The sequence below is a fragment of the Notolepis coatsorum genome (assembly GCF_963971535.1).
Source record: "Notolepis coatsorum genome assembly, chromosome: 5".
Classification (NCBI taxonomy): domain Eukaryota; kingdom Metazoa; phylum Chordata; class Actinopteri; order Aulopiformes; family Paralepididae; genus Notolepis; species Notolepis coatsorum.
This window is the reverse complement of record NC_140169.1, coordinates 106210829-106235395: the sequence shown is the minus strand read 5'-3', so window position 1 is coordinate 106235395 and position 24567 is coordinate 106210829. Positions and strand designations below refer to the sequence as shown.

Below are 24567 nucleotides of genomic sequence, written 5' to 3'. Positions count from 1 at the left end.
CTGATAACAAACTATCATTACATCTGGGTAAAACAGAGTCCATTCTCTTCGGATCAAATAACAAACTCAGCAAGACCGACGGCTTCTCAGTTACAGTGGGTGACAATATTGTCACAAGGAAAGACGAAATTACATACCTAGGTTCCATCCTAGAGGCAAATCTTTCCTGTGACTAAATGGCATCCAATGTAATCAAAAAAGTCAACCAACAAACTAGATTCTTGTACCGGATCTCCTCTCTGGTAAACAAGAATACCCTGAAGACTCTGGCAGGAGCACTCATTCAAGGGTACTACGACTATGCGTGCACCTCATGGTACCAAAGCACCTCAAAGCCGCTAAAAACAAGATTAAACAAGATTACAAACATCACAAAACAAACTGGTCAGACTACTACTTGACCTTACTCCTAGAACCCACCTCACCCCTGCCCACTTTGACTACCTAGGATGGCTTAGAGTAGAAGACAGAGTACAGCAACTTGCAATGGGCCTGGTCTACAAGATACACTACACGACTAAGGTACCCATGTACATGTTAAAATACTTCCCAAAGGTCAGTGAATACCACGACCACAACACCAGAGGGAGCTCCACAAATCATGTTAAACCCAGATTCGGCTCAAACAAGGGACTAAACACGTTTCGCAATTATGCCACATCAATGTGGAATGCCCTACCCAAAGCTGTAAAGGAATGTGAATCACTACCCACTTTCAAAACCACTCTCAAAGAGCACCTACGGGAGACTGCAATTCGAAACTGGCCCCTTGCTTGTACAGTTGTACAGTTTCCCCCACCCCGCCTACCCAACCCCCCCACCCCAATGTACAGCCCCCCCCCACCCCACCTACCCAACCTCCTCCAATGTACAGTTTCTATATATATATATATATATACTGTCTTTTTTAGACTCTTTTTGTATCACAAACAGTACTGTATTTGTAAATCTGGTATGTCATAAATGTATAGATGTAGCAGTACTGTCTATCTGTATGTCATGTATGTCATATATGTTATGATGAATTAAAAATGGGGGACCCTGATGTAAACAAGACGAAAGTCTTTCTCTGGTCTGCATCCCCTTAACAATTGTGTGTATTGAGCTGTACTGTATTGTACCCATTCTGCAATCTGTTAATAAAGTTTTCAATCAATCAATCACACCTTTGCTATTCAGCTCCGTTTTCTTCTTATTGGCCCAGATATTGTGGTAATTCTCAGCAACGATCTCCACCATTCCCTAAAGGCAACAACAGAGATGAGGATTAGTGCTTTAACACCGTTATTGTTCAAAAGACACACACACACACACGCACGCACGCACGCACGCACGCACGCACGCACGCACGCACGCACACACACACACACACACACACACACACACACACACACACACACACACACACACACACACACACACACACACACACACACACACACACACACACACACACACACACACACACACACACACACACACACACACACACACACACACACACACACACACACACACACACACACACACACACACACACACACACACACACACACACACACACACACACACACACACACACTCCTCACACACTCCTCACACTGTACATTAGTGATGATCAGGGCAGGAAACTATACTTTTCATCCACAGGAGGTGGATTCATAAATTCACCAGACACTTTCAACCTAATTGACTTTCAGAATAAAAAGATAAGTTTAGCTGCCAACGTGTCTAATGCTTCCCAGCCTTAGACTATTACGAATGTCTGACCACTAAATGTGTCTGACTCTTAACCACCAAAACCTACAATATGTATGACGTATATCATGCCAGTTAGCATGATTAGGATACCTTGTGTATACTGTTTACTTTTACTATTACTCAAAGTATAATAATATATAATATATATATATATTATTATTTTATTGCCATATTTATTGTAACATATATTATAACCGATCGGGCATACATACCCTCATCTGCACCTTTGTTTAATATACTGTTTAGTTTTCTCATATTTTTATATTCAGATCTAATTGTATTGCCTATTTATTTGTGTGTGTGTGTGTGTGTGTGTGTGTGTGTGTGTGTGTGTGTGTGTGTGTGTGTGTGTGTGTGTGTGTGTGTGTGTGTGTGTGTGTGTGTGTGTGTGTGTGTGTGTGTGTGTGTGTGTGTGTGTGTGTGTGCGCATGCTGCGTCAGGTGGCCAGGAGCGCGCAACAAGACGGTATAAATATGGAATATTAATACAGTCTATTCCACTATATGATAACAATACATTAAATCGAATCAAATTTTTATCCGTCGCAAAGCGTTTGCTCGCAACCTGTTGAACACGAGGCAATGCCGATGCTTGTTTTGCGTACAGCCCTCACATTATAATGAGCTGGAAGGGCGTGTCTGTATGCAAATGAAGTAAACGGAAACGCGCGTTCCAGTTTGTGAATGAGTGACATATCTCATTCTGGGGATCGCAGCTGAGATCATTTGGCAAGTTAAGACAACCTCTCCACACGTTCCAAGGAGGTTGTCGTAAGATAAATCTTAAGACAATGTTGGTGTATCTGGCTGGTGGCAGTGATGATTCTGTTCAATATGATGATGACTCTAGGATGATTTTAGACAGACAACTGTTGTAGGGATGAGACGAACACCCACCTGCAACTCCCGGGACAAAGTCACGCTGTTCAGGTCCAGTGGAGCAGGGGCGAATCCAGTAGAATCCTGTAGAAACACAAGATACATACCAACATGCAAGAATCACAATCATACAAGATTAAGACATACAATGCATTGTAATAGGAACAATGTCAAAGGGACCTACTCATTATGTTGGAACAGTTACACATTTATTTTTAATTTAGTTGTTGTCGTAGTGCTGTTCTGAAGGAATAAGGTTTAGTTCCTAGTCGACGACGAAGATTATGTTTTTTTCTCATTGTTTTTTCATGAGATTTTTAATGAGCTGAATGAGTTATTTCCAGAAGAATTACGAGCATATTTACCACTAAATTTAAATAAATCCTTCTGCGTGACTGCATATGTGCGACACAATTTTACAGATCTGTCATTGAAACCAAACAAGTTGATGGGTCGACAAAGTCCTATGACTATTAAGTTGACTAAGAATTCCTTTAGTCAAGACAATACTATTACACAAGTGAACATCCCTGCTAATAACAATACTATTACACAAGTGAACAGCCCTGATAATAACAATACTATTACACAAGTGAACATCCCTGCTAATAACAATACTATTATACAGTTGAACAGCCCTGCTAATAACAATACTATTACACAAGTGAACAGCCCTGCCAATAACAATACTATTATACAGTTGAACAGCCCTGCTAATAACAATACTATTACACAAGTGAACAGCCCTGATAATAACAATACTATTACACAATTGAACAGCCCTGCTAATAACAATACTATTACACAAGTGAACAGCCCTGCTAATAACAATACTATTACACAAGTGAACAGCCCTGATAATAACAATACTATTACACAAGTGAACAGCCCTGATAATAACAATACTATTACACAAGTGCAAAGCCCTGATAATAACAATACTATTACACAAGTGAACAGCCCTGCCAATAACAATACTATTACACAGTTGAACAGCCCTGCTATTAACAATACTATTACACAAGTGAACAGCCCTGATAATAACAATACTATTACACAAGTGAACAGCCCTGATAATAACAATACTATTACACAAGTGAACAGCCCTGCTAATAACAATACTATTACACAATTGAACAGCCCTGATAATAACAATACTATTACACAATTGAACAGCCCTGATAATAACAATACTATTACACAAGTGAACAGCCCTGCTAATAACAATACTATTATACAGTTGAACAGCCCTGCTAATAACAATACTATTACACAAGTGAACAGCCCTGCTAATAACAATACTATTACACAAGTGAACAGCCCTGCTAATAACAATACTATTACACAGTTGAACAGCCCTGCTAATAACAATACTATTACACAAGTGAACAGCCCTGCTAATAACAATACTATTACACAAGTGAACAGCCCTGCTAATAACAATACTATTACACAAGTGAACAGCCCTGCTAATAACAATACTATTACACAGTTGAACAGCCCTGCTAATAACAATACTATTACACAAGTGAACAGCCCTGCTAATAACAATACTATTATACAAGTGAACAGCCCTGCTAATAACAATACTATTACACAAGTGAACAGCTCTGATAATAACAATACTATTACACAATTGAACAGCCCTGATAATAACAATACTATTACACAAGTGAACAGCCCTGATAATAACAATACTATTACACAATTGAACAGCCCTGATAATAACAATACTATTACACAATTGAACAGCCCTGATAATAACAATACTATTACACAAGTGAACAGCCCTGCTAATAACAATACTATTATACAGTTGAACAGCCCTGCTAATAACAATACTATTACACAAGTGAACAGCCCTGCTAATAACAATACTATTACACAAGTGAACAGCCCTGCTAATAACCATACTATTACACAAGTGAACAGCCCTGCTAATAACAATACTATTACACAGTTGAACAGCCCTGCTAATAACAATACTATTACACAAGTGAACAGCCCTGCTAATAACAATACTATTACACAAGTGAACAGCCCTGCTAATAACAATACTATTACACAAGTGAACAGCCCTTCTAATAACAATACTATTACACAGTTGAACAGCCCTGCTAATAACAATACTATTACACAAGTGAACAGCCCTGCTAATAACAATACTATTATACAAGTGAACAGCCCTGCTAATAACAATACTATTACACAAGTGAACAGCTCTGATAATAACAATACTATTACACAATTGAACAGCCCTGATAATAACAATACTATTACACAAGTGAACAGCCCTGATAATAACAATACTATTACACAAGTGAACAGCCCTGCTATTAACAATACTATTACACAAGTGAACAGCCCTGCCAATAACAATACTATTATACAGTTGAACAGCCCTGCTAATAACAATACTATTACACAAGTGAACAGCCCTGCTAATAACAATACTATTACACAAGTGAACAGCCCTGCTAATAACAATACTATTATACAGTTGAACAGCCCTGATAATAACAATACTATTACACAAGTGAACAGCCCTGCTAATAACAATACTATTACACAAGTGAACAGCCCTGCCAATAACGATACTATTATACAGTTGAACAGCCCTGATAATAACAATACTATTACACAAGTGAACAGCCCTGGTAATAACAATACTATTACACAAGTGAACAGCCCTGATAATAACAATACTATTACACAAGTGAACAGCCCTGCTATTAACAATACTATTACACAAGTGAACATCCCTGCCAATAACAATACTATTATACAGTTGAACAGCCCTGCTAATAACAATACTATTACACAAGTGAACAGCCCTGCTAATAACAATACTATTACACAAGTGAACAGCCCTGCCAATAACGATACTATTATACAGTTGAACAGCCCTGATAATAACAATACTATTACACAAGTGAACAGCCCTGGTAATAACAATACTATTATACAGTTGAACAGCCCTGATAATAACAATATTATTACAAAGTCACGGTGTGAGGGCGGTCAGGTGGCGTAACGGAGATTGCGTTCATCACCAAACCCCGGAGCGGCTAGATTCGCCTGTTCGAATCCAGCTCACAGCTCCGGGGTTGTCACCAGCTTGGCTGGCCGTTCACACTAATACAATTGGCTGTATTAGAGGGTGGGACAAGCTGGCGGGGTGGGTCCGGGTCGTTGTAAACAGCGACTCCTACAGTTCGGTCGGGGCGCCTGCTAAGCGCGGATAGGACTTGAGTGGGATAGTGTGATCCTTCCACACGCTACGCCCTCTCAATGAGAATCCGCGCTGCCAGGTGAAAAGAAGCGGTTGATTGGCTGGACGTGTGTCGGAGGAAGCACGTGATAGCCTCCACTCTCCCAGACCGACTGTGGGGGGTAAGTGCGCAGCGACCAGGAAGGGGATTGGGAATTGGCATAACGACTAACATTGGGATGGGAGAAAATCGGAGGAAAAATGGAGGGGGAAAAAAGATTAAAAAAAAAAAAAGTCACAGTGTGCTACCTCAGACTGCTTCTCAATCACTCTCTGCTGGAACATGGCCTCGCCCTCCTTGGTCCTCTCGATGCCCCAGCGCATAGCCAGCATGCTCCTCAATGACTCCTTTACTGGGTAGCGATAAGTCTCCCTCTCCTGGGTATGGAACACGCACGCACACGCACGCACGCACGCACGCACACACACACACACACACACACACACACACACACACACACACACAGCACTGTGTTACTGACTCAATCCGTGGTATCTGTCACTGTTGATAATAATTTGTTCTACAGACAGCTCTCTGTATGCAGGACACATGTACCTTCTCACTCAGCTCTTTGTAGGGTTTCAGCAGCGGATGTGTTTTGGCTTGGTCATCCACACTCTCTCCCACCGTCCAGCCTGCTGTGACCTGCAGCAACAGGTAACAACAGGTCATGTTTAAACACTGCAGATATAAACCCAAGAATAAGTGGGGTGGCCATTTTAAATTGGCCTATATCAAACCCCACCCTCTTTTCTTGATCCACCAGTCACAAGTTGTGATTGGTGGATCAAGAAAAGAGGGCGGGGTTTAAGATGGGTCAATTGAATGCACAGCGACTAACCCTCTCTGATGACCACTTGTCATGGGAATGCTCTGCATAGGTGTTAGCAATGTAATCAAGTTTTTCAGGAAGGGATATACTGAAAACAAAGAGAGATGCCATAATTAGGTCCAATTTACATTTGTCATAGTCATGTTCACTGCTGATCGACCTATTTCAAGCCCTGCCCTCAAGAAATTTTAGATACGTAGGTCAATTAGCTACTACCACTAGTGGGTCAACCCTGTCTGTCAACAAAGCTATCGTTGCATCAGAGAACAAATGTATTCTGATCGCTAATTATTAATATTAATATGAATGTGACCGATAGTTTTAGGATTAGTTATTATACTTAGGATTACTTCCCCAAACCATTTGACATATACATCATGCAATTAATACATTGAGAAAATCTGTGTCATTTAAAACAGCCCTAGTACTACTACTATAATGGATCTCTCTGACCACTCACTTGGCAGTATCGATGGGTGTGGGGTCAAAGTTGCCCTGTGCGTCCACTGACTCCTTTTTCTCCATCTTGGAACCATGGCTGGCGTCCACAAAGTCTGGAGGCAGGGCTCCAGCGATGGCACACAGGCAGGCTGTGGCCAGCTTGAACAGTTCACTATCATACTTCTACAATGGATAAGGATGAGGAGACAGAGGGTTATTTAAAACGACAATGGATGAGAAGACAGAGGGCTATATAAACTGCAGTGGATGAGTTTAGTGAAGAGACAGATGGTTATATAAAACTACAGTGGATGCGGAGACAGCGGGTTATATAAAACTACAGTGGATGAGTTTAGTGAAGAGACAGATTTTATATAAGATGACAGAGCATGAGGAGACAGAGGGTTATATAAAATGACAGAGCATGATGAGACAGAGGGTTATATAAAACGACAGAGCATGAGGAGACAGATGGTTATAGAAATAGTAGTGGTCCTCATTCTCGAACATGTTCGTAAGTACCTTTGTAAATACCTTGGTAAAAATGTTGTACTAACAAATTTACAAAAATCCTCCGGATTCCTGAACACGTGAAACGGTATCCGTAAGTGGCCAAAATCTTCATCAAAATGAATGAAAAACGTCACTCATTCTTAAACTGCAAAGCACGTTCTCGTACACCTGAATTTGCATACATACATGCTCCATGGTGGCCCATTCAATAAGTAGCGCGGCAGCAATTTTTTGCGACTGATCTCAAAATTGTATTACATTCAAATGTATTGTCATTATACAGCACAAGTACAATACACCATCCAACCAGAGTGCAATAGTAACATACAATGCACAGGTGATGAAACCCAGACATTTAGTAATGTCAATACTGAACGACATTCAGTATTGACATTACTAAATGAGATGTCTTGCTAATATGTCATGTTCTACAGTGAGATTTACTACTAGAATACCTAATAAAACAACTCATTAGAATAATAGAAGCCTACTTTGCTGGAACGATTAATTTCACACGTATACAGTACGTGTGTGTGTGCTAGTGCGCAGAGGCTGCCTCACTAAGCATTTATTTAGTTCTAGCAATAGGAATACATCAAACCAATAATAAATAATATCATAGAGAAGAGTATATGGCATATTAATACAGTATATTCCACTATACAGTAGCTATATCCGCGGCGATCGGTTTAGTTCTTATTTATTTAGTTTGCAGTGTCTGTGTAATGCTCACAATGCCTCATTGAGTCAGGACTATAAATGCAAAACGTTTGTTAATGATACAAATATTGTTGTATTTATTATCATTATAATTATTTAATTCCACAGATGTCTGTAGTATCGGCAATCCCCAATGACTTGTCCCAGAGAAAGCTGTTGAAAACATGGGCGCACACCGGTCTGTCCGACTTATGACTCCCTTTTCGAGTTCATAAATCCTACAACGAATTTACAATACAAAGCCGTTCGAGAATGCCGAATAAGTACGTAAATCGAGTTACAAAGGAATTCCTTTTTTCTTTTTTGACCTACTTTTTCTCCTCCTTTTTCTGTGATTTTCTCCCATCCCAATTTCCTCTCGTGCCAATTCTCCTGATCGTTGCTCGCATGTGCTCCCCACTGGCCGGTCGTAGGGAGGATAGAAGCCCATCACATGTCCCCTCCGATACATGTGGAGGCAGCCAGTCACTTCTTTTCACCTGCCAGCGCGGACTCTCATTGGCGAGGTGTAACGTGTGGGAGGCTCACACTGCCCCCGCCATTTCCTGTCTTTGCTGTGCAGGCGCCCTGACCGACCTGTAGGAGTCGCTGTTTACAACGACCAGATTACCACCCATCAACTCCCCTCCCGCTGACTCTGCCAATTGAGTCAGTATGACGGCCGGCCCGAGCCGGAGGCAACGCTGACAGCCGGATTCGATACCGGTGTCTCTTGCGTTGGTGACGAGCGCAATGTCCGCTGCGCCACCCAGCCGCCCTACGAAGGAATTCCTTGTTAACTTTCATGTATGTTCGTTCGAGAATGAGGACCAGTGTGTTTTTCTCGACAAATCTCTATGCTCACTTTTCGCCCCCACAATTTTTTTTAGAATTGTCAGGGTCGACAAATGAACACTTGTCCATGAGATGGAGAGGAACAGACAAAGGGAGAGAGAGAGAGAGAGAGAGAGAGAGAGAGAGAGAGAGAGAGAGAGAGAGAGAGAGAGAGAGAGAGAGAGAGAGAGAGAGAGAGAGAGAGGAGAGGGGGGGAGGGGGAGAGAGAAGTGGAGAGAGATCAAGAGTGCAGTGAGCAATCTGTCACGGACTGATAAATGATTCATCTCGTTCAGCCTCCGCTTCCGTAGCGGCATTCACGTGGCCATGCTCAGACAGCCAACCAAGGATATGTCCCAGAGAGAGACACACGCTCCAGTGATGGCACTCACACTGCTCAGACACAACATTCATAAACACTCTGTGAGGGTATGGCACCTCCAAAGGCTGAGTGAATCTGAGGACCCTTGGCTTATACAGACAGTATGTTATTACACATGGGAGAGTGATTGGAGGAAACAAAGTGTCTTGATTCTTGGCACTTCCGTTGTATTCTCTGAGGGTTTCAATCGACTATGCAAAGTTAGGCATCTCTTCTGCAGGACTTATGCACATTAAGACTTGGAATACTCGGAATGTGCGTTCTGATATGATTGGATGTGCTATACCTTACACTGCTTCTCGAAGTTGTACTTCTTGGGGCACAGATAAGCATTGATATTGCTAGAAAATTAAAACTATACTTCAAATACAGGGAATATAGCCAATATCTTTGTGGGCTAACCAGGCAATTTTTCATCAGATTGCAACGCCGTTTTTTGCTAGATGTTGCACCGTCAAAATATACCTACAGAGTCATTAATTAATTATTTTGTAGGGGATTTTTTTTCGTATATAATTTTTGGAGCGGTGTGTGGAACGTATAATCTCCACAAATACATGCAAGTTACCAGTAACAGCATTTGCATTTGTCGTACCATGACAACCCCCTCAGGTAACACTGGCGTGTTGTCAGGGCAGTAAACAAGAGGCGAGGAGAGGAAGGGAGCACACGTTCTGAAATAGGTCTCCAAAGACGTAAGCACACTGTGATTAATATAATCAATTTGACATGCATAACTCATGATGATTAGCTGAGACAAGTTTAAGACAAGCTTTCTCTAGGCTTTAGAAAATGTAGCAGTGATCCTGCTCATCACAGAGCAGCCGAGATAGGAGAGAAACTCCAAATAGCCTTTTTTCTTTCTCTCTTTTGATGCACAACTTTCCAAAGATGATTACTATTGTTTTCCTAGACATGGCAGCCCTACAGGTAGTTTTTGACGGCAGTCCTACAGGTAGTTTTTGACGGCAGTCCTACAGGTAGTTTTTGATGGCAGTCCTACAGGTAGTTTTTTTTTTTTTTTTTTTTTTTTTTTTTGGTCTTTTTCCCCCTCCATTTTCCTCCGATTTTCTCCCATCCCAATGTTAGTCGTATGCCAATTCCCAGTCCCTTCCTGGTCGCTGCGCTTTACCCCCCACAGTCAGATCATTTGGGAGAGTGGAGGCTACCACGTGCTTCCTCCGACACACGTCCAGCCAATCACCGCTTCTTTTCACCTGGCAGCGCGGATTCTCATTGAGAGGGCGTAGCGTGTGGGAGGACCACACTATCCCCCTCACGTCCAATCCGCGCTTAGCAGGCGCCCCGACCGAACTGTAGGAGTCGATGTTTACAACGACCCGGACCCACCCCGCCAGCTTCTCCCACCCTCTGATACAGCCAATTGTATCAGTGCAGACGGCCAGCCAAGCTGGTGACAACCCCGGAGCTGTGAGCTGGATTCGAACAGGCGAACCAAGCTCACAGCTCCGGGGCTGGTGACGAACGCAATCTCCGCTCGACCACCTAACCGCCTCCTACAGGTAGTTTTTGATGGCAGTCCTACAGGTAGTTTTTGACAGCAGTCCTACAGGTAGTTTTTGACGGCAGTCCTACAGGTAGTTTTTGACGGCAGTCCTACAGGTAGTTTTTGACGGCAGTCCTACAGGTAGTTTTTGACGGCAGTCCTACAGGTCGTTTTTGACGGCAGTCCTACAGGTCGTTTTTGACTGCATATTTGGTCATAAGAAATATCTGTATCCATCTCATGTGCTTTCCCACAATCAAATTCAGATTCAGGCCAATCCCTAGTAGGGGTTAATGCAATCTGAATCATCATGGTTTTAATATTTAGATAATTTGTCTTTTTTTGTATGACCACAGTGGTCTATATCTATATGATCTAATTCCAAGAACGATCTCTGAATCATTCTCTGATTCAGAGATCTCTGATCCCTGATGAATGTTGGATGACTGAAAGAAACTGTAAGTCAAGACAGTCTGCAGGACACTACTCTTCTAGAAGACTGATGTAGGAGGTGCTAAACTAGGTTCCCTGAGCAGGTTTGTACCTTCTGAGACATGCACTAAATTAGGTTCTCCGCGGGACTAGGACCATGTTCGTACCTTCTGAGAAAGGGAGTCGAAGATTCCCCAGAAGAGTTTTTTGGTGAGCAGCAGCTCCTCTTCTGACGCAATGCCAAAGCCCACCATACCGGAAGGTAGACAGTAGTACTTCCAGTTCTGATCATAGTGGTTGGTCAGCAGCTACAAAACAGATACATTATACCAGAAGAGGTTGGTTGATAGTAATGGATTACATCAAACAGGATTACAGTATTCTGATTACAGAAACCTATTTCTTTATTGACATTTCTTTTAATGAACATACTGTACTTTATAAAAACAAATTCAGACAATTAAACATATACACCCACAACACCCCTGACCCCCCCACCCCCCACCCCCCATCCTACGACCTGATTACAGAAACCTTTGAGAGAAAACAAAAAGGTGATTCCTTGTTGGACTAAGAGAGACTTGGTAAAAAGGTATTTTCTATATTATGGCTCCATATAATTTGATGTAATTGTTAATTACGGTTGTACATGATGATGTTGATGATGATTATGATGACAGGATTATTAACTTATTGCTTCCTTATTGGCAGAACTAGGTCAAGGGGAGGGAGGGAGAGGGCTTAACTAGCGTAAAGTGAGACCATGATAGATAGGAAGACACATGTGTGTGTGTGTGTGTGTGTGTGTGTGTGTGTGTGTGTGTGTGTGTGTGTGTGTGTGTGTGTGTGTGTGTGTGTGTGTGTGTGTGTGTGTGTGTGTGTGTGTGTGTGTGTGTGTGTGTGTGTGTGTGTGTGTGTGTGTGTGTCTGTGCACGTATGTGTGGGTAGACTGTATGTGGGGGAGATGGGGCAGGGGTTCATTAGTGGTGACAATGGCAGGATGGCCTAGAGGTAAAGAGGCTGGCCAGTAACCGGAAGGTCACTGGTTCAATCCCCGGCCCGGACAGGAAGGTGTATTCCAGCTGTGAGCTGGTGACTGGAGGGTGGCTTGTATTACATGGTTCCCACCATCCTGCCTAAGTGCCATTGAGCAAGGCAGTGAACCACAAAACTGCTCCAGAGGCCGTGCACTGCGCCGCACTGTGCTGCAGGTGACCCTGATGCTCTGAAATAAATACTGTATGTGTGGGGTAACTAGGGGGATTCGCCCCCTCCAACATTTTCTACTGAGAAACCACTAGTTATCTATTGCATGTTGTTGGATCATAGCGGCTGGGTCTCACCCTGAGGGGCATCTTGCAGTACTCTGTGAGCAGGGGGACGTCAAACACCAGCCGCCTCAACAGCTGCTGCATCATAGAGGGACGCAGGTGCCTGGGGACAAATAATAACACGTTTCAACCTAGAAAATAAAGGAAAGGATACATTTAATGAGCCAACAACCAAATAAATTGTGAGAGAGAGAGAGATAGATAGATAGATAGATAGATAGATAGATAGATAGATAGATAGATAGATAGATAGATAGATAGATAGATAGATAGATAGATAGATAGATAGATAGATAGATAGATAGATAGATAGATAGATAGATAGATAGATAGATAGATAGATAGATAGATAGATAGATAGGTGAAAATCCGCATATTCTTGGTATCTAGGTACATCTATGGACCTCAGTGAATGTATTCACAGTGTCAGAAATATTGTGTCTATTACTAGGCTTGCTTAAATTGTGATGAAACAAAGGAAAATATGAATTATGATTTTTCTTTGCATCTTTGACAGTGAATAACACCATGATAATAATGACCAAACTTAAGAAACGGCCACTGACCTCGTTCAGTACCCTCTTGAGATCATGTGTACAAAAAATCTAAGGAAATTAATAAAGGGAAGATGATAAAACCGAAGGTTCTGTATATACAGTACTGAATTCTCTCATCCGGACCAATGCAATTTGAAATATTATTATAGAATATAGAATATATGCTTATACATTACCTTATTATAGCCAATTCGCACATTTATATATATATATACATATAGTATCTTTCAAATGCCCGAGTTCAATTTGGATTTAGTATCACCAGGCGTGCATAATAACAGATACTACTATCTACTGTAATCGACTGTACTTTTTTATTTCTCCCACAGTGCAACTGTTATGTACCATGAGCTTGATCACTCCTGTGTCACTGGGCATGCAGGTGAGGGCTGCTAATTAGCTGATTGCTGCTGATTGGATACCTGCTGGCAGGTTAAAGCCAGTCCCTCAGTCACACATGCAGCCTGCCTGTGGCTAGAGGAAAGTGTGGAAACAGAGACTTTTCACGTTCCACCATTCTTTGTTCTTTAGTTTGTACTAGTACTCATTGTTAGAATAGTCTTTTGGTTTAAACACGGGTTTTGGTGTCCGTTTGCACATAGGTTGCGTCCCTTTGAGCCAGGGTCGTAACAGTTGGGGGCTCGTCCAGGATTGAATTTGGAAACAAATACCCCTAGAATTTGTTTGGTGTTTATTTTTTTGTTTTGCATGGTGTGTCGTGGTGCTATAGTGTGGGTAGTGATCGTTACATGTTGTGTAACGTGGGGGCTTGAGCCGATCATCAAACAGGTGAGTATGCCCTTATTTCTTTGTAATTTGATTTGACTACTTATAGGCTGTTAAAATATATAGTTTAGTGGACACCACATGTAGGTAGGGACATTATTTTCTGGTTGTTTGTTAGCTTCCTGTGCACCACTTACTCCTGGGGCAGTCATAGAAGTGATTAGTACCATCTACTTGTCTTGTACCATACCATATACTTGACGGGTGGATGGTCAATATGATCTTTGGCTGGTAGCAGGTGTGGTTGAAGAGGGTTAGGTCTACAGGGCGTTAGCTTAAGGGTAGGTAGGATAGGATAGTGTGGTAGGGCCTGATGTAGTCTTTTTTTAGGGTAGACATGTGGTGGGCCGTTTGACTGCAGTTTAGATGTAGAAGCTGTAAGTAGTCAGGTCAGGTTACAAGGGGCACCTGTTTGAGTTGTTTGTTGTATTTAATTTTTTGTTTTGAGTGTAACTCAGTGTTTGGATAGCCTACCTGTTAGCACCTGACCTCCTGCGCGTATGACACATCTATTTATTTCAGGGTGGTTGTTTTTTTTAATAAAATTTTTTGCAAACTAGAAAGGTGCGCTCAGTAGAGCACACATTTCCACCACGACGCACGCTGGTCACGCAGGCGGACAGGCACAAGAGCTGACTGCTCTCCTTATAGGTATTAGTATTGGCATTAGCATGTTAACACTAACGAGGGGTGCTTCGGTTCTTCAGTGGTTCTTCAGTGGTTCTTTAGAAGCTCTTTAGTGGTTCTTTAGTGTTTCTTCAGTGGTTCTTTATGGTTCTTCAGTGGTTCTTCAGTGGTTCTTTAGTGTTTCTTTTGTGGCTCTTTAGTGGTTCTTCAGTGGTTCTTTAGTGGTTCTTAGGTGAATTGTGTGTATGCTAGGGTGCTTTTGGCAGCTTTTTGGTGACTCTAAAGTGAGCAGGTTGTGGTGCTGGTGCAGTAGGGATGGCTTCCATAAAGGATTTTGTTGATCACCCTTCTGATGAGGTGTTGGAAAGGTTTTCCAAGGAACAGCTTCTGGAGCTTGCTGTGCACTACAAGGTGGAGCTTACTGCCAGTGAGAAGCGTTTGAAACCAACTGCCTTGGGTGCTTTGAGGGCTTTGCTCGTTAGGGAGCAGGTGCTTGCGGCGAGGGTGGAGGAGCCTCCTTTGTCTGACGCGTCTCCGCTACTATCTGGTGTGGCGGAGGGTGAGTGGAGGCTTAGAGAGTTGGAGTTTAAGGAACGACAGCTACAGCAAGAGCGTGAGGAGAGGAGAGAGGAGCGTGAGCTTAAAGAGAGGAGAGAGGAGCGTGAGTTTAAGGAGAAACAAATGTTGCTGGAGCACGAGCGTGCGCAGAAGGAGCTTGAATATAAGCATGCTGCCTTGCAGGCGGGTGCTCTGCGTTCAGAGTCGCGTTCCGGTTTTGATGTCGGCAAAAATATTAGGATGGTGCCTCCTTTTGTTGAGGAGGATGTGGATAGGTATTTTCCCCTTTTTGAACGGGTGGCAACCACATTGAAGTGGCCTGGTACGGCCTGGACGCTGCTGCTGCAGTGTGTTCTTGTTTGTAAGGCACAAGAAGCCTATACTGCTCTGTCCCTTGAACAAAGTGCTGACTATGAGCTTGTTAAAGCTTCCATATTGAGGGCTTATGAGTTAGTCCCCGAGGCCTATCGTCAGCGTTTTAGAGGCTATCACAGGTCGGAGGGACAGTCGTATGTTGAATTTGGAAAAGAGAAGGAGAACCTGTCAAGAGAGCAGCTTAGACAGTTGATTCTCCTAGAGGAATTTGAAAGATGTGTTCCTGATACCGTTTCTACTCATCTAAACGAGCGTAGGGTATTGAAGATAGGCGACGCCGCTGTCTTCGCTGATGAGTTTGTGTTGACACACAAGTCAGTTTTTGTGGAGGAATACCGTGTTGAGTCCAGGGATAGGCGTCCTTTTCAGGGGGGCCGTTTCCCAAAACCTGTGTCTGCTGGTCAGTTAACTTCACCTCCTAGGCGGGGTGGTTCTGCTAGTGCATTCCCAGAAGGGATTATATGTTTCTACTGTAAAGAGCCTGGTCATATCGTTGCTGGGTGCCCGGTGCTTGAACAGAAAAATTTCAGAACGGTGGCTCTGGTAGAAACCGTATGCAGAACACCTATGCCAACGTTAGAGGGTGATGGGGAAAGTATAAAACGTGTGGACAAAGAGCTTGAGGGTTCCTCAAGATTTATGATGGATGGATTTGTTTCCCTGACTGATGCACTAGAGTCCAAACAGGCTATAACAATTTGGAGAGATACCGGAGCTTTTCAGTCCCTCATTCTGGAGGGGATTTTGCCGTTTTCAGAAAAGTCTTCTTTGCATTCCGGTGTCGTTGTTCGTGGCTTTGGAGGTGGATTTGTGGATGCACCTTTGCATGAGGTCACACTCAACTCTCCCTTAGTATCAGGCAATGTTGTTGTGGGGGTATGTTCTCACATTCCCATAAGAGGGGCGTCCTTCATTCTAGGGAATGATTTGGCTGGTGACAAAGTGCTGGCTACTCCAGTTGTAACTCCCATTCCTGTGGTTTCTGAGGTCCCTGATGAGCTGACACAGAAACATCCAGGAGTGTTCCCTGTGTGTGCTGTGACACGGGCAATATCAAAGGACAAAAGTGATGTTGTTGATACTTCGACTTGTGACATTACACTTAGTGACACATTCTTTGTTGAATTGAAAAGTGAACCTGTTGAGAATTTTGGAAAGCACACTGTGGATGTACCTCTGCATAATGATTCTCTTGATTGTGCCTTTGTGTCAGGCCCGGTGGTGAAACCAAAGTTGACATGTGTGCCGGATATGCATGTGGCAGGAGATGTTCTGGCAGCGCAGCGTCTCAACGTCTTCCCAGCCTGTACGGTAGCTGAGGCCACGAACGAATTGGAGGATGAGTGTGGGAAGGATGCTATGAGAGATGCTGTTGATTCATGTGACACCGTTCTAGTTGAAGAGGCTACAAGGCCTGGCTTAGGCTGCCAGCCTTCCCACAGTAGCTCTATTGTTCCTGATGTTTCACTTGTGGGCAGAGATGGTCCCAGTATGTCAGTTGATGATTCTGACATTGATTCACGTGTCCGCACTGACTCTCTGCCATGCACTAGCTGTGCTAGTCAACCTAGTTACCTGTGTCCTGTGTTCGCGACCTGGTCTGATGAGTGGCAACCATGTTGATCAGGACAAGGTTATTTTGTGTGACGCCATTTTGGATGGTATTCCAGACGCTTTTGTGACTGATGTATTGCCATGTTCCAGGGACGGTGGGGTTGTACCTGAGGCGGTGCATCCTACCCTGGATGTTCACGGTTTGCAGTATCCTGAACTGCCAGTGCCAGGTGGGATGGATATGGGCGCTGTGGTGGTATCAGAGATCTATGGTTTTTGTTTTTCTGTGTTCTGTCCTGTTGAGCACAGTGAGCTTAGCTCTCATATTGATTTTGGTTATTTTTGACAGGTCGGTATCGGCCTGTTGAAATGGAGCTCATATATGATAAGGTCTTGGTTTGTCGATGGGGTCCTAAGTCTTACGCCTCAGTGGAGGAGGAGCCTGCCCCACTCCAGCCATATACCGCAGTGGAGGAACCTTTTGTGAGGTCTAGCTTGCCCGAGAGTCTGGACAGGGTTGTTTTTTGTTTTACACAGCATTGGCGAATGTTCCATAGTGGGGAGCATGCAACACGGTTGATGGTCGTGTTCGACAGGGGCCGGCCCGTTATCGCTGTTGTGGTGGTGGCCCTGACAACTAATGGGTCACAATATTTTTTGTTTACGGGTTTGATGTGTAGTGGTTGCCTCTTGGGCAACCATTTTGGTGGGGGAGGGGTTATGTACCATGAGCTTGATCACTCCTGTGTCACTGGGCGTGCAGGTGAGGGCTGCTAATTAGCTGATTGCTGCTGATTGGATACCTGCTGGCAGGTTAAAGCCAGTCCCTCAGTCAGACATGCAGCCTGACTGTGGCTAGAGGAAAGTGTGGAAACAGAGACTTTTCACGTTCCACCATTCTTTGTTCTTTAGTTTGTACCAGTACTCATTGTTAGAATAGTCTTTTGGTTTAAACACGGGTTATGGTGTCCGTTTGCACATAGGTTGCGTCCCTTTGAGCCAGGGTCGTAACAGCAACCGTTTTGAAACTAATTTCAGATCTAATTGTTCCTACATGCTAACAATAGGGAGGAGAAACTAACTGCGTTTCAATATTTGTCAAAAACGTTACCTTTTGTGGCTTATTATCGCGAATTATTATTGTTATTGACATATTCATACTTCAACTCTGAACTTTGAACCCCCATAGAACTTGAAGGGAAATGTAGTTTGGAAAAATGTCAACGCTGATCCACAGCTATGAATGCCCTCGACAAAATGGCAGGAAAAAAAACTACAATTCCCGTGGTTCAACATTTTCAAAATGGTCGCCGTCTCGGATTATACTTCAGCAAAACGAGAAGGTAAAACGATATATTGACACTTTTAACCTATTGCTAAACTAACGTATTGATGATAATATACATTCTACATGCTTTTGTGACATGTTAGTGATCTTAATACTTGAAAACGTTTGATTTTAAAATCGCAAATTTATTGCATCACTCATAAAAATATGAATATATGATCATAATGTCAAAAGGGGTGTGGTAGTGAAAGGGTTAACCTTATGTAGTGTGGTAGTGAAATGGTTAACCTTCTGTAGTGTGGTAGTGAAAGGGTTAACCCTTTGTCGTGTGGCAGTGACAGAGTTAACCTTCTGTATTGTCACAGTGAAAGGGTTAACCCTCTGGTAGTATGGTAGTGAAAGGGTTAACTTTCTGTATTGTCACAGTGAAAGGGTTAACCTTCTGTATTGTCACAGTGAAAGGGTTGACCATTTGGTAGTGTGGCAGTGAAAGGGTTAAAGCATTGTTGACTCCCGTGTTGTCAGGTCTTACGAGCAGATAGCCAGCAGACACTCCTCGATGGAATCCCTCTGGGCCTTGGTGAGCGAGCGGCCCTTGGACAGCCGGTAGATGGCCTGCAGGGTGGAGTCGACCAGTGCCGCGTAGTGCTCGGTGCCGGCGAAGTGACCGGCACACCTGGTCAGGAGAGGTAGCAGTGCGGAACCGATGTACCTGTTCATGGCCAGGGCCGTCTCCGTGGTGCTCAGGGCCTCCTGGGACATGGAGCAAACAAATGGTTGAGTTTAAGCTAAAGGTTGGAATGCCAACAGACTGTTGAGTTAGCTACTCTAAAGGTTGGAACGCCAACAGACACGGTTGAGTTAGCTACTCTAAAGGTTGGAACACCAACAGACTGTTGAGTTAGCTACTCTAAAGGTTGGAACACCAACAGACTGTTGAGTTAGTTACTCTAAAGGTTGGAACACCAACAGGTGGTTGAAATAGCTATTCTAAAGGTTGGAACGCCAACAGACTGTTGAGTTAGCTACTCTAAAGGTTGGAACACCAACATACTGTTGAGTTAGCTACTCTAAAGGTTGGAACACCAACAGACTGTTGAGTTAGCTATTCTAAAGTTTGGAACGCCAACAGGTGGTTGAAATAGCTATTCTAAAGGTTGGAACGCCAACAGGTGGTTGAAATAGCTATTCTAAAGGTTGGAACGCCAACAGGTGGTTGAAATAGCTATTCTAAAGGTTGGAACGCCAACAGCTGTCTGAATGAGCTATTCTAAAGGTTGGAACACCAACAGACTGTTGAGTTAGCTACTCTAAAGGTTGGAACGCCAACAGACTGTTGAGTTAGCTACTCTAAAGGTTGGAACACCAACATATGGTTGAGTTAGCTACTCTAAAGGTTGGAACACCAACAGACTGTTGAGTTAGCTACTTTAAAGGTTGGAACGCCAACAGACTGTTGAGTTAGCTATTCTAAAGGTTGGAACACCAACAGATGGTTGAATTAGCTACTCTAAAGGTTGGAACACCAACATATGGTTGAGTTAGCTACTCTAAAGGTTGGAACGCCAACAGACGGTTGAGTTAGCTATTCTAAAGGTTGGAACACCAACAGACGGTTGAGTTAGCTACTCTAAAGGTTGGAACACCAACAGATGGTTGAGTTAGCTACTCTAAAGGTTGGAACGACAACATATGGTTGAGTTAGCTACGCTAAAGGTTGGAACACCAACAGAAGGTGAACCAGTAATGTCAATGTTAACGGTTTATTAAATACCATTAACAGTAATGTGTAACTAGGAGGGATATGTGAGCCTCTCAAAGCTTTATTTGATGTAAATTAAATACTTTTTTTTCTTTTATATTTTGTTCCCCATTTAGCTCTTATTTTATTGTTTCTATTTTGTAGTCCTTTTTATTTATCCTACTGTATGATGTTTTATGACACGTTAAACCACGTTTTTAAGTTTTTTTGTGAAGCACTGTTTGAAAACATACAAATTAAGTTTATTATTATTATTATTATTATTATTATTATTATTATTATTATTATTATTATTATTATTATTATTATTATTATTATTATTATTATTATTATTATTATTATTATTATTATTATTATTATTATTATTATTATTATTATTATTATTATTATTATTATTATTATTATTATTATCTGGAAAGCCAAATTCCATTCACCTCATGTAAACTGACGATAAAGGTAAATCTCCTTCTTCTAAGATGACATTGACAAAACACTATGGCAGCCCACTGTGACCGGATTAGATGTAGATGATATCCTTGGTGGTCTAGTTCGAACCCTCCAGGGTAACTAACACTGAGAAAAATGATGGCTGTCCCGTTTTGTTTTAGTTTTTTTCCTGTCAGGAGATTATGGTGAACTAATTACAGCTGTCCCCATGATGACGGTCTGCCCCTGTAGGGATTCTGGGAAATACTATACTTCCAGAGGAACAGGCTTGGATACAAAATATTTTATCTTCCTTTTTACTGGAGGAAATAAACAAACAAACAAACAAACAAACAAACAAACAAACAAACAAACAAACAAACAAAAAATACATTTTAGAATGAAGGTTGGTCAAAGAGATAAACTGTATCTTTCCACAGAGACACTAGGTGGTTGTGTATGACATCAACGTAAAGTCTCATTTAGTGGATGAGAGCATGACAGGAACTGCTCTTTAAAGATGCAATGCAAAGATTCAACAGCACACGTTTACATAGAATAAGTGTGAAATTTTGTGATTGAGTCTACACAGTCCTCACTGTTGGCCAGATGGATGTGATCGAGTCTACACAGTCCTCACTGTTGGCCAGATGGATGTAATTGAGTCTACACAGTCCTCACTGTTGGCCAGATGGATGTGATCGAGTCTACATGGTCCTAATTGTTGGCCAGATGGATGTGATCAAGTCTACATGGTCCTTATTGTTGGCCAGATGGATGTGATCGAGTCTACATGGTCCTTATTGTTAGCCAGATGGATGTAATCGAGTCTACATGGTCCTTATTGTTAGCCAGATGGATGTAATCGAGTCTACATGGTCCTTATTGTTAGCCAGATGGATGTGATCGAGTCTACATGGTCCTAATTGTTGGCCAGATGGATGTGATTGAGTCTACATGGTCCTTATTGTTAGCCAGATGGATGTAATCGAGTCTACATGGTCCTTATTGTTAGCCAGATGGATGTAATCGAGTCTACATGGTCCTTATTGTTAGCCAGATGGATGTGATTGAGTCTACATGGTCCTAATTGTTAGCCAGATGGATGTGATCGAGTCTACATGGTCCTAATTGTTAGCCAGATGGATGTAATCGAGTCTACATGGTCCTTATTGTTAGCCAGATGGATGTAATCGAGTCTACATGGTCCTTATTGTTAGCCAGATGGATGTGATCGAGTCTACATGGTCCTTATTGTTAGCCAGATGGATGTGATTGAGTCTACATGGTCCTAATTGTTGGCCAGATGGATGTGATCGAGTCTACATGGTCCTTATTGTTAGCCAGATGGATGTGATCGAGTCTACATGGTCCTTATTGTTAGCCAGATGGATGTGATTGAGTCTACACAGTCCTCACTGTTGGCCAGATGGATGTGATCGAGTCTACATGGTCCTTATTGTTGGCCAGATGGATGTGATCGAGTCTACATGGTCCTTATTGTTAGCCAGATGGATGTGATCGAGTCTACATGGTCCTAATTGTTGGCCAGATGGATGTGATCGAGTCTACATGGTCCTTATTGTTGGCCAGATGGATGTGATCGAGTCTACATGGTCCTAATTGTTGGCCAGATGGATGTGATCGAGTCTACATGGTCCTTATTGTTGGCCAGATGGATGTGATCGAGTCTACATGGTCCTAATTGTTGGCCAGATGGATGTGATCGAGTCTACATGGTCCTAATTGTTAGCCAGATGGATGTGATCGAGTCTACATGGTCCTAATTGTTAGCCAGATGGATGTGATTGAGTCTACATGGTCCTAATTGTTAGCCAGATGGATGTGATCGAGTCTACATGGTCCTAATTGTTAGCCAGATGGATGTAATCGAGTCTACATGGTCCTTATTGTTAGCCAGATGGATGTAATCGAGTCTACATGGTCCTTATTGTTAGCCAGATGGATGTGATCGAGTCTACATGGTCCTAATTGTTGGCCAGATGGATGTGATCGAGTCTACATGGTCCTTATTGTTAGCCAGATGGATGTGATCGAGTCTACATGGTCCTTATTGTTAGCCAGATGGATGTGATTGAGTCTACACAGTCCTCACTGTTGGCCAGATGGATGTGATCGAGTCTACATGGTCCTTATTGTTGGCCAGATGGATGTGATCGAGTCTACATGGTCCTTATTGTTAGCCAGATGGATGTGATCGAGTCTACATGGTCCTAATTGTTGGCCAGATGGATGTGATCGAGTCTACATGGTCCTTATTGTTGGCCAGATGGATGTGATCGAGTCTACATGGTCCTAATTGTTGGCCAGATGGATGTGATTGAGTCTACATGGTCCTTATTGTTAGCCAGATGGATGTGATCGAGTCTACATGGTCCTTATTGTTAGCCAGATGGATGTGATCGAGTCTACATGGTCCTAATTGTTAGCCAGATGGATGTGATCGAGTCTACATGGTCCTTATTGTTGGCCAGATGGATGTGATCGAGTCTACATGGTCCTAATTGTTGGCCAGATGGATGTGATCGAGTCTACATGGTCCTAATTGTTAGCCAGATGGATGTGATCGAGTCTACATGGTCCTAATTGTTGGCCAGATGGATGTGATCGAGTCTACATGGTCCTAATTGTTAGCCAGATGGATGTGATCGAGTCTACATGGTCCTTATTGTTAGCCAGATGGATGTGATCGAGTCTACATGGTCCTAATTTCAACTGATCTAAAAATGTTATAGCATCATTAAGAAACAGCCCCATAAACATATAAACGTTACCAACAGCTAGCGACAGTACTAGATGGTTCATGTTTATTTTCTTGTTGATTAAAAGTCATAAAAACATTTGAAAATGGCCTCCCCCTTTCCCACCGGCAGACACGCCGTCAGAAACAGCATCGATTCCCAGTGCTGAACTCCGGTTGTCCTCTTGTGCTTCTATTGGTCGCAGGTCTCTCAGCTCTCTCACTCACCGTGTCCAGAGACGCCGAGGCTCGGAGGTCAGGCAGGAATCCCACCTCCAGCAGGTGAAGCAGGAAGGCCTGTTCCTCGATGCCATACACACGCTCCAGGAACAGCACCATGGGAGCCTTGTGGTCCGGACAGAAACTGGCCGCCATGTCTGGCTCAGTCACCGTACCGTCTGGCCAAGAGAGGAAAAAGAGGAACAGGAAGAGAATAAAGAGGATGAGGAGGGATGGAAGGAAGGAAGGAAAGACGTGAAAGGAAGGACGGGAAAGGAAGGGATGAAGTGTAGGAGACAAGTAAGTTTACTTTAGGTTTTTATCAGCCCCGATATTCACCATACGACTCAACACGTTCCAGTAAGCAAACATATGAGCGGGGGGAGGGAGGACGTAAGACATGCATAATTGAAGAGACAAAATTACAGAACAGACAAGCAAGAGCTCTGCTATTCACTTGATTGGATTTTTGTCTGAGTTTCCTTTCAAGTGCAGCTCCAAGGACAGCATTTTTCTGTCTGACCATTTTCTTTTGATCAAATATAAATTGGAAAAGGAAAGAACCTTGTAGGCAACAGTATTTCTTCAGAAGCACAAACACTGTACTGGGTAAGAACAGAAATGTCCAGACGACCACGTGGGAGAAGATAGTCCATCACAATGATAGACCACCTCAAGGTAAATACACTGTGGCAGCCATTACTCTGCTTCACTGACAAGATAATTCAACAAGCCCACGATGGAAAATAACAGCATGCAGAGTAAAGTTGTA

At 42.8% G+C, this 24567-nt stretch overlaps 1 protein-coding gene across 1 annotated transcript in view; it reads right to left on the bottom strand.

The window, feature by feature from the left end:
• ryr3 (ryanodine receptor 3) overlaps positions 1–24567 on the bottom strand; it is a gene marked incomplete at its 5' end in the record, with an annotated part of 238000 nt that overhangs the window by 72816 nt on the left and 140617 nt on the right. Inside the window, 10 exons of the mRNA XM_084314212.1 lie at positions 1167–1242; positions 2658–2723; positions 6160–6288; positions 6467–6556; positions 6753–6831; positions 7204–7367; positions 11719–11859; positions 12895–12985; positions 19160–19380; positions 23805–23974. Coding sequence (XP_084170338.1) covers positions 1167–1242; positions 2658–2723; positions 6160–6288; positions 6467–6556; positions 6753–6831; positions 7204–7367; positions 11719–11859; positions 12895–12985; positions 19160–19380; positions 23805–23974 — 1227 coding nt within the window. The remainder of the gene's footprint in view (positions 1–1166; positions 1243–2657; positions 2724–6159; positions 6289–6466; positions 6557–6752; positions 6832–7203; positions 7368–11718; positions 11860–12894; positions 12986–19159; positions 19381–23804; positions 23975–24567) is intronic.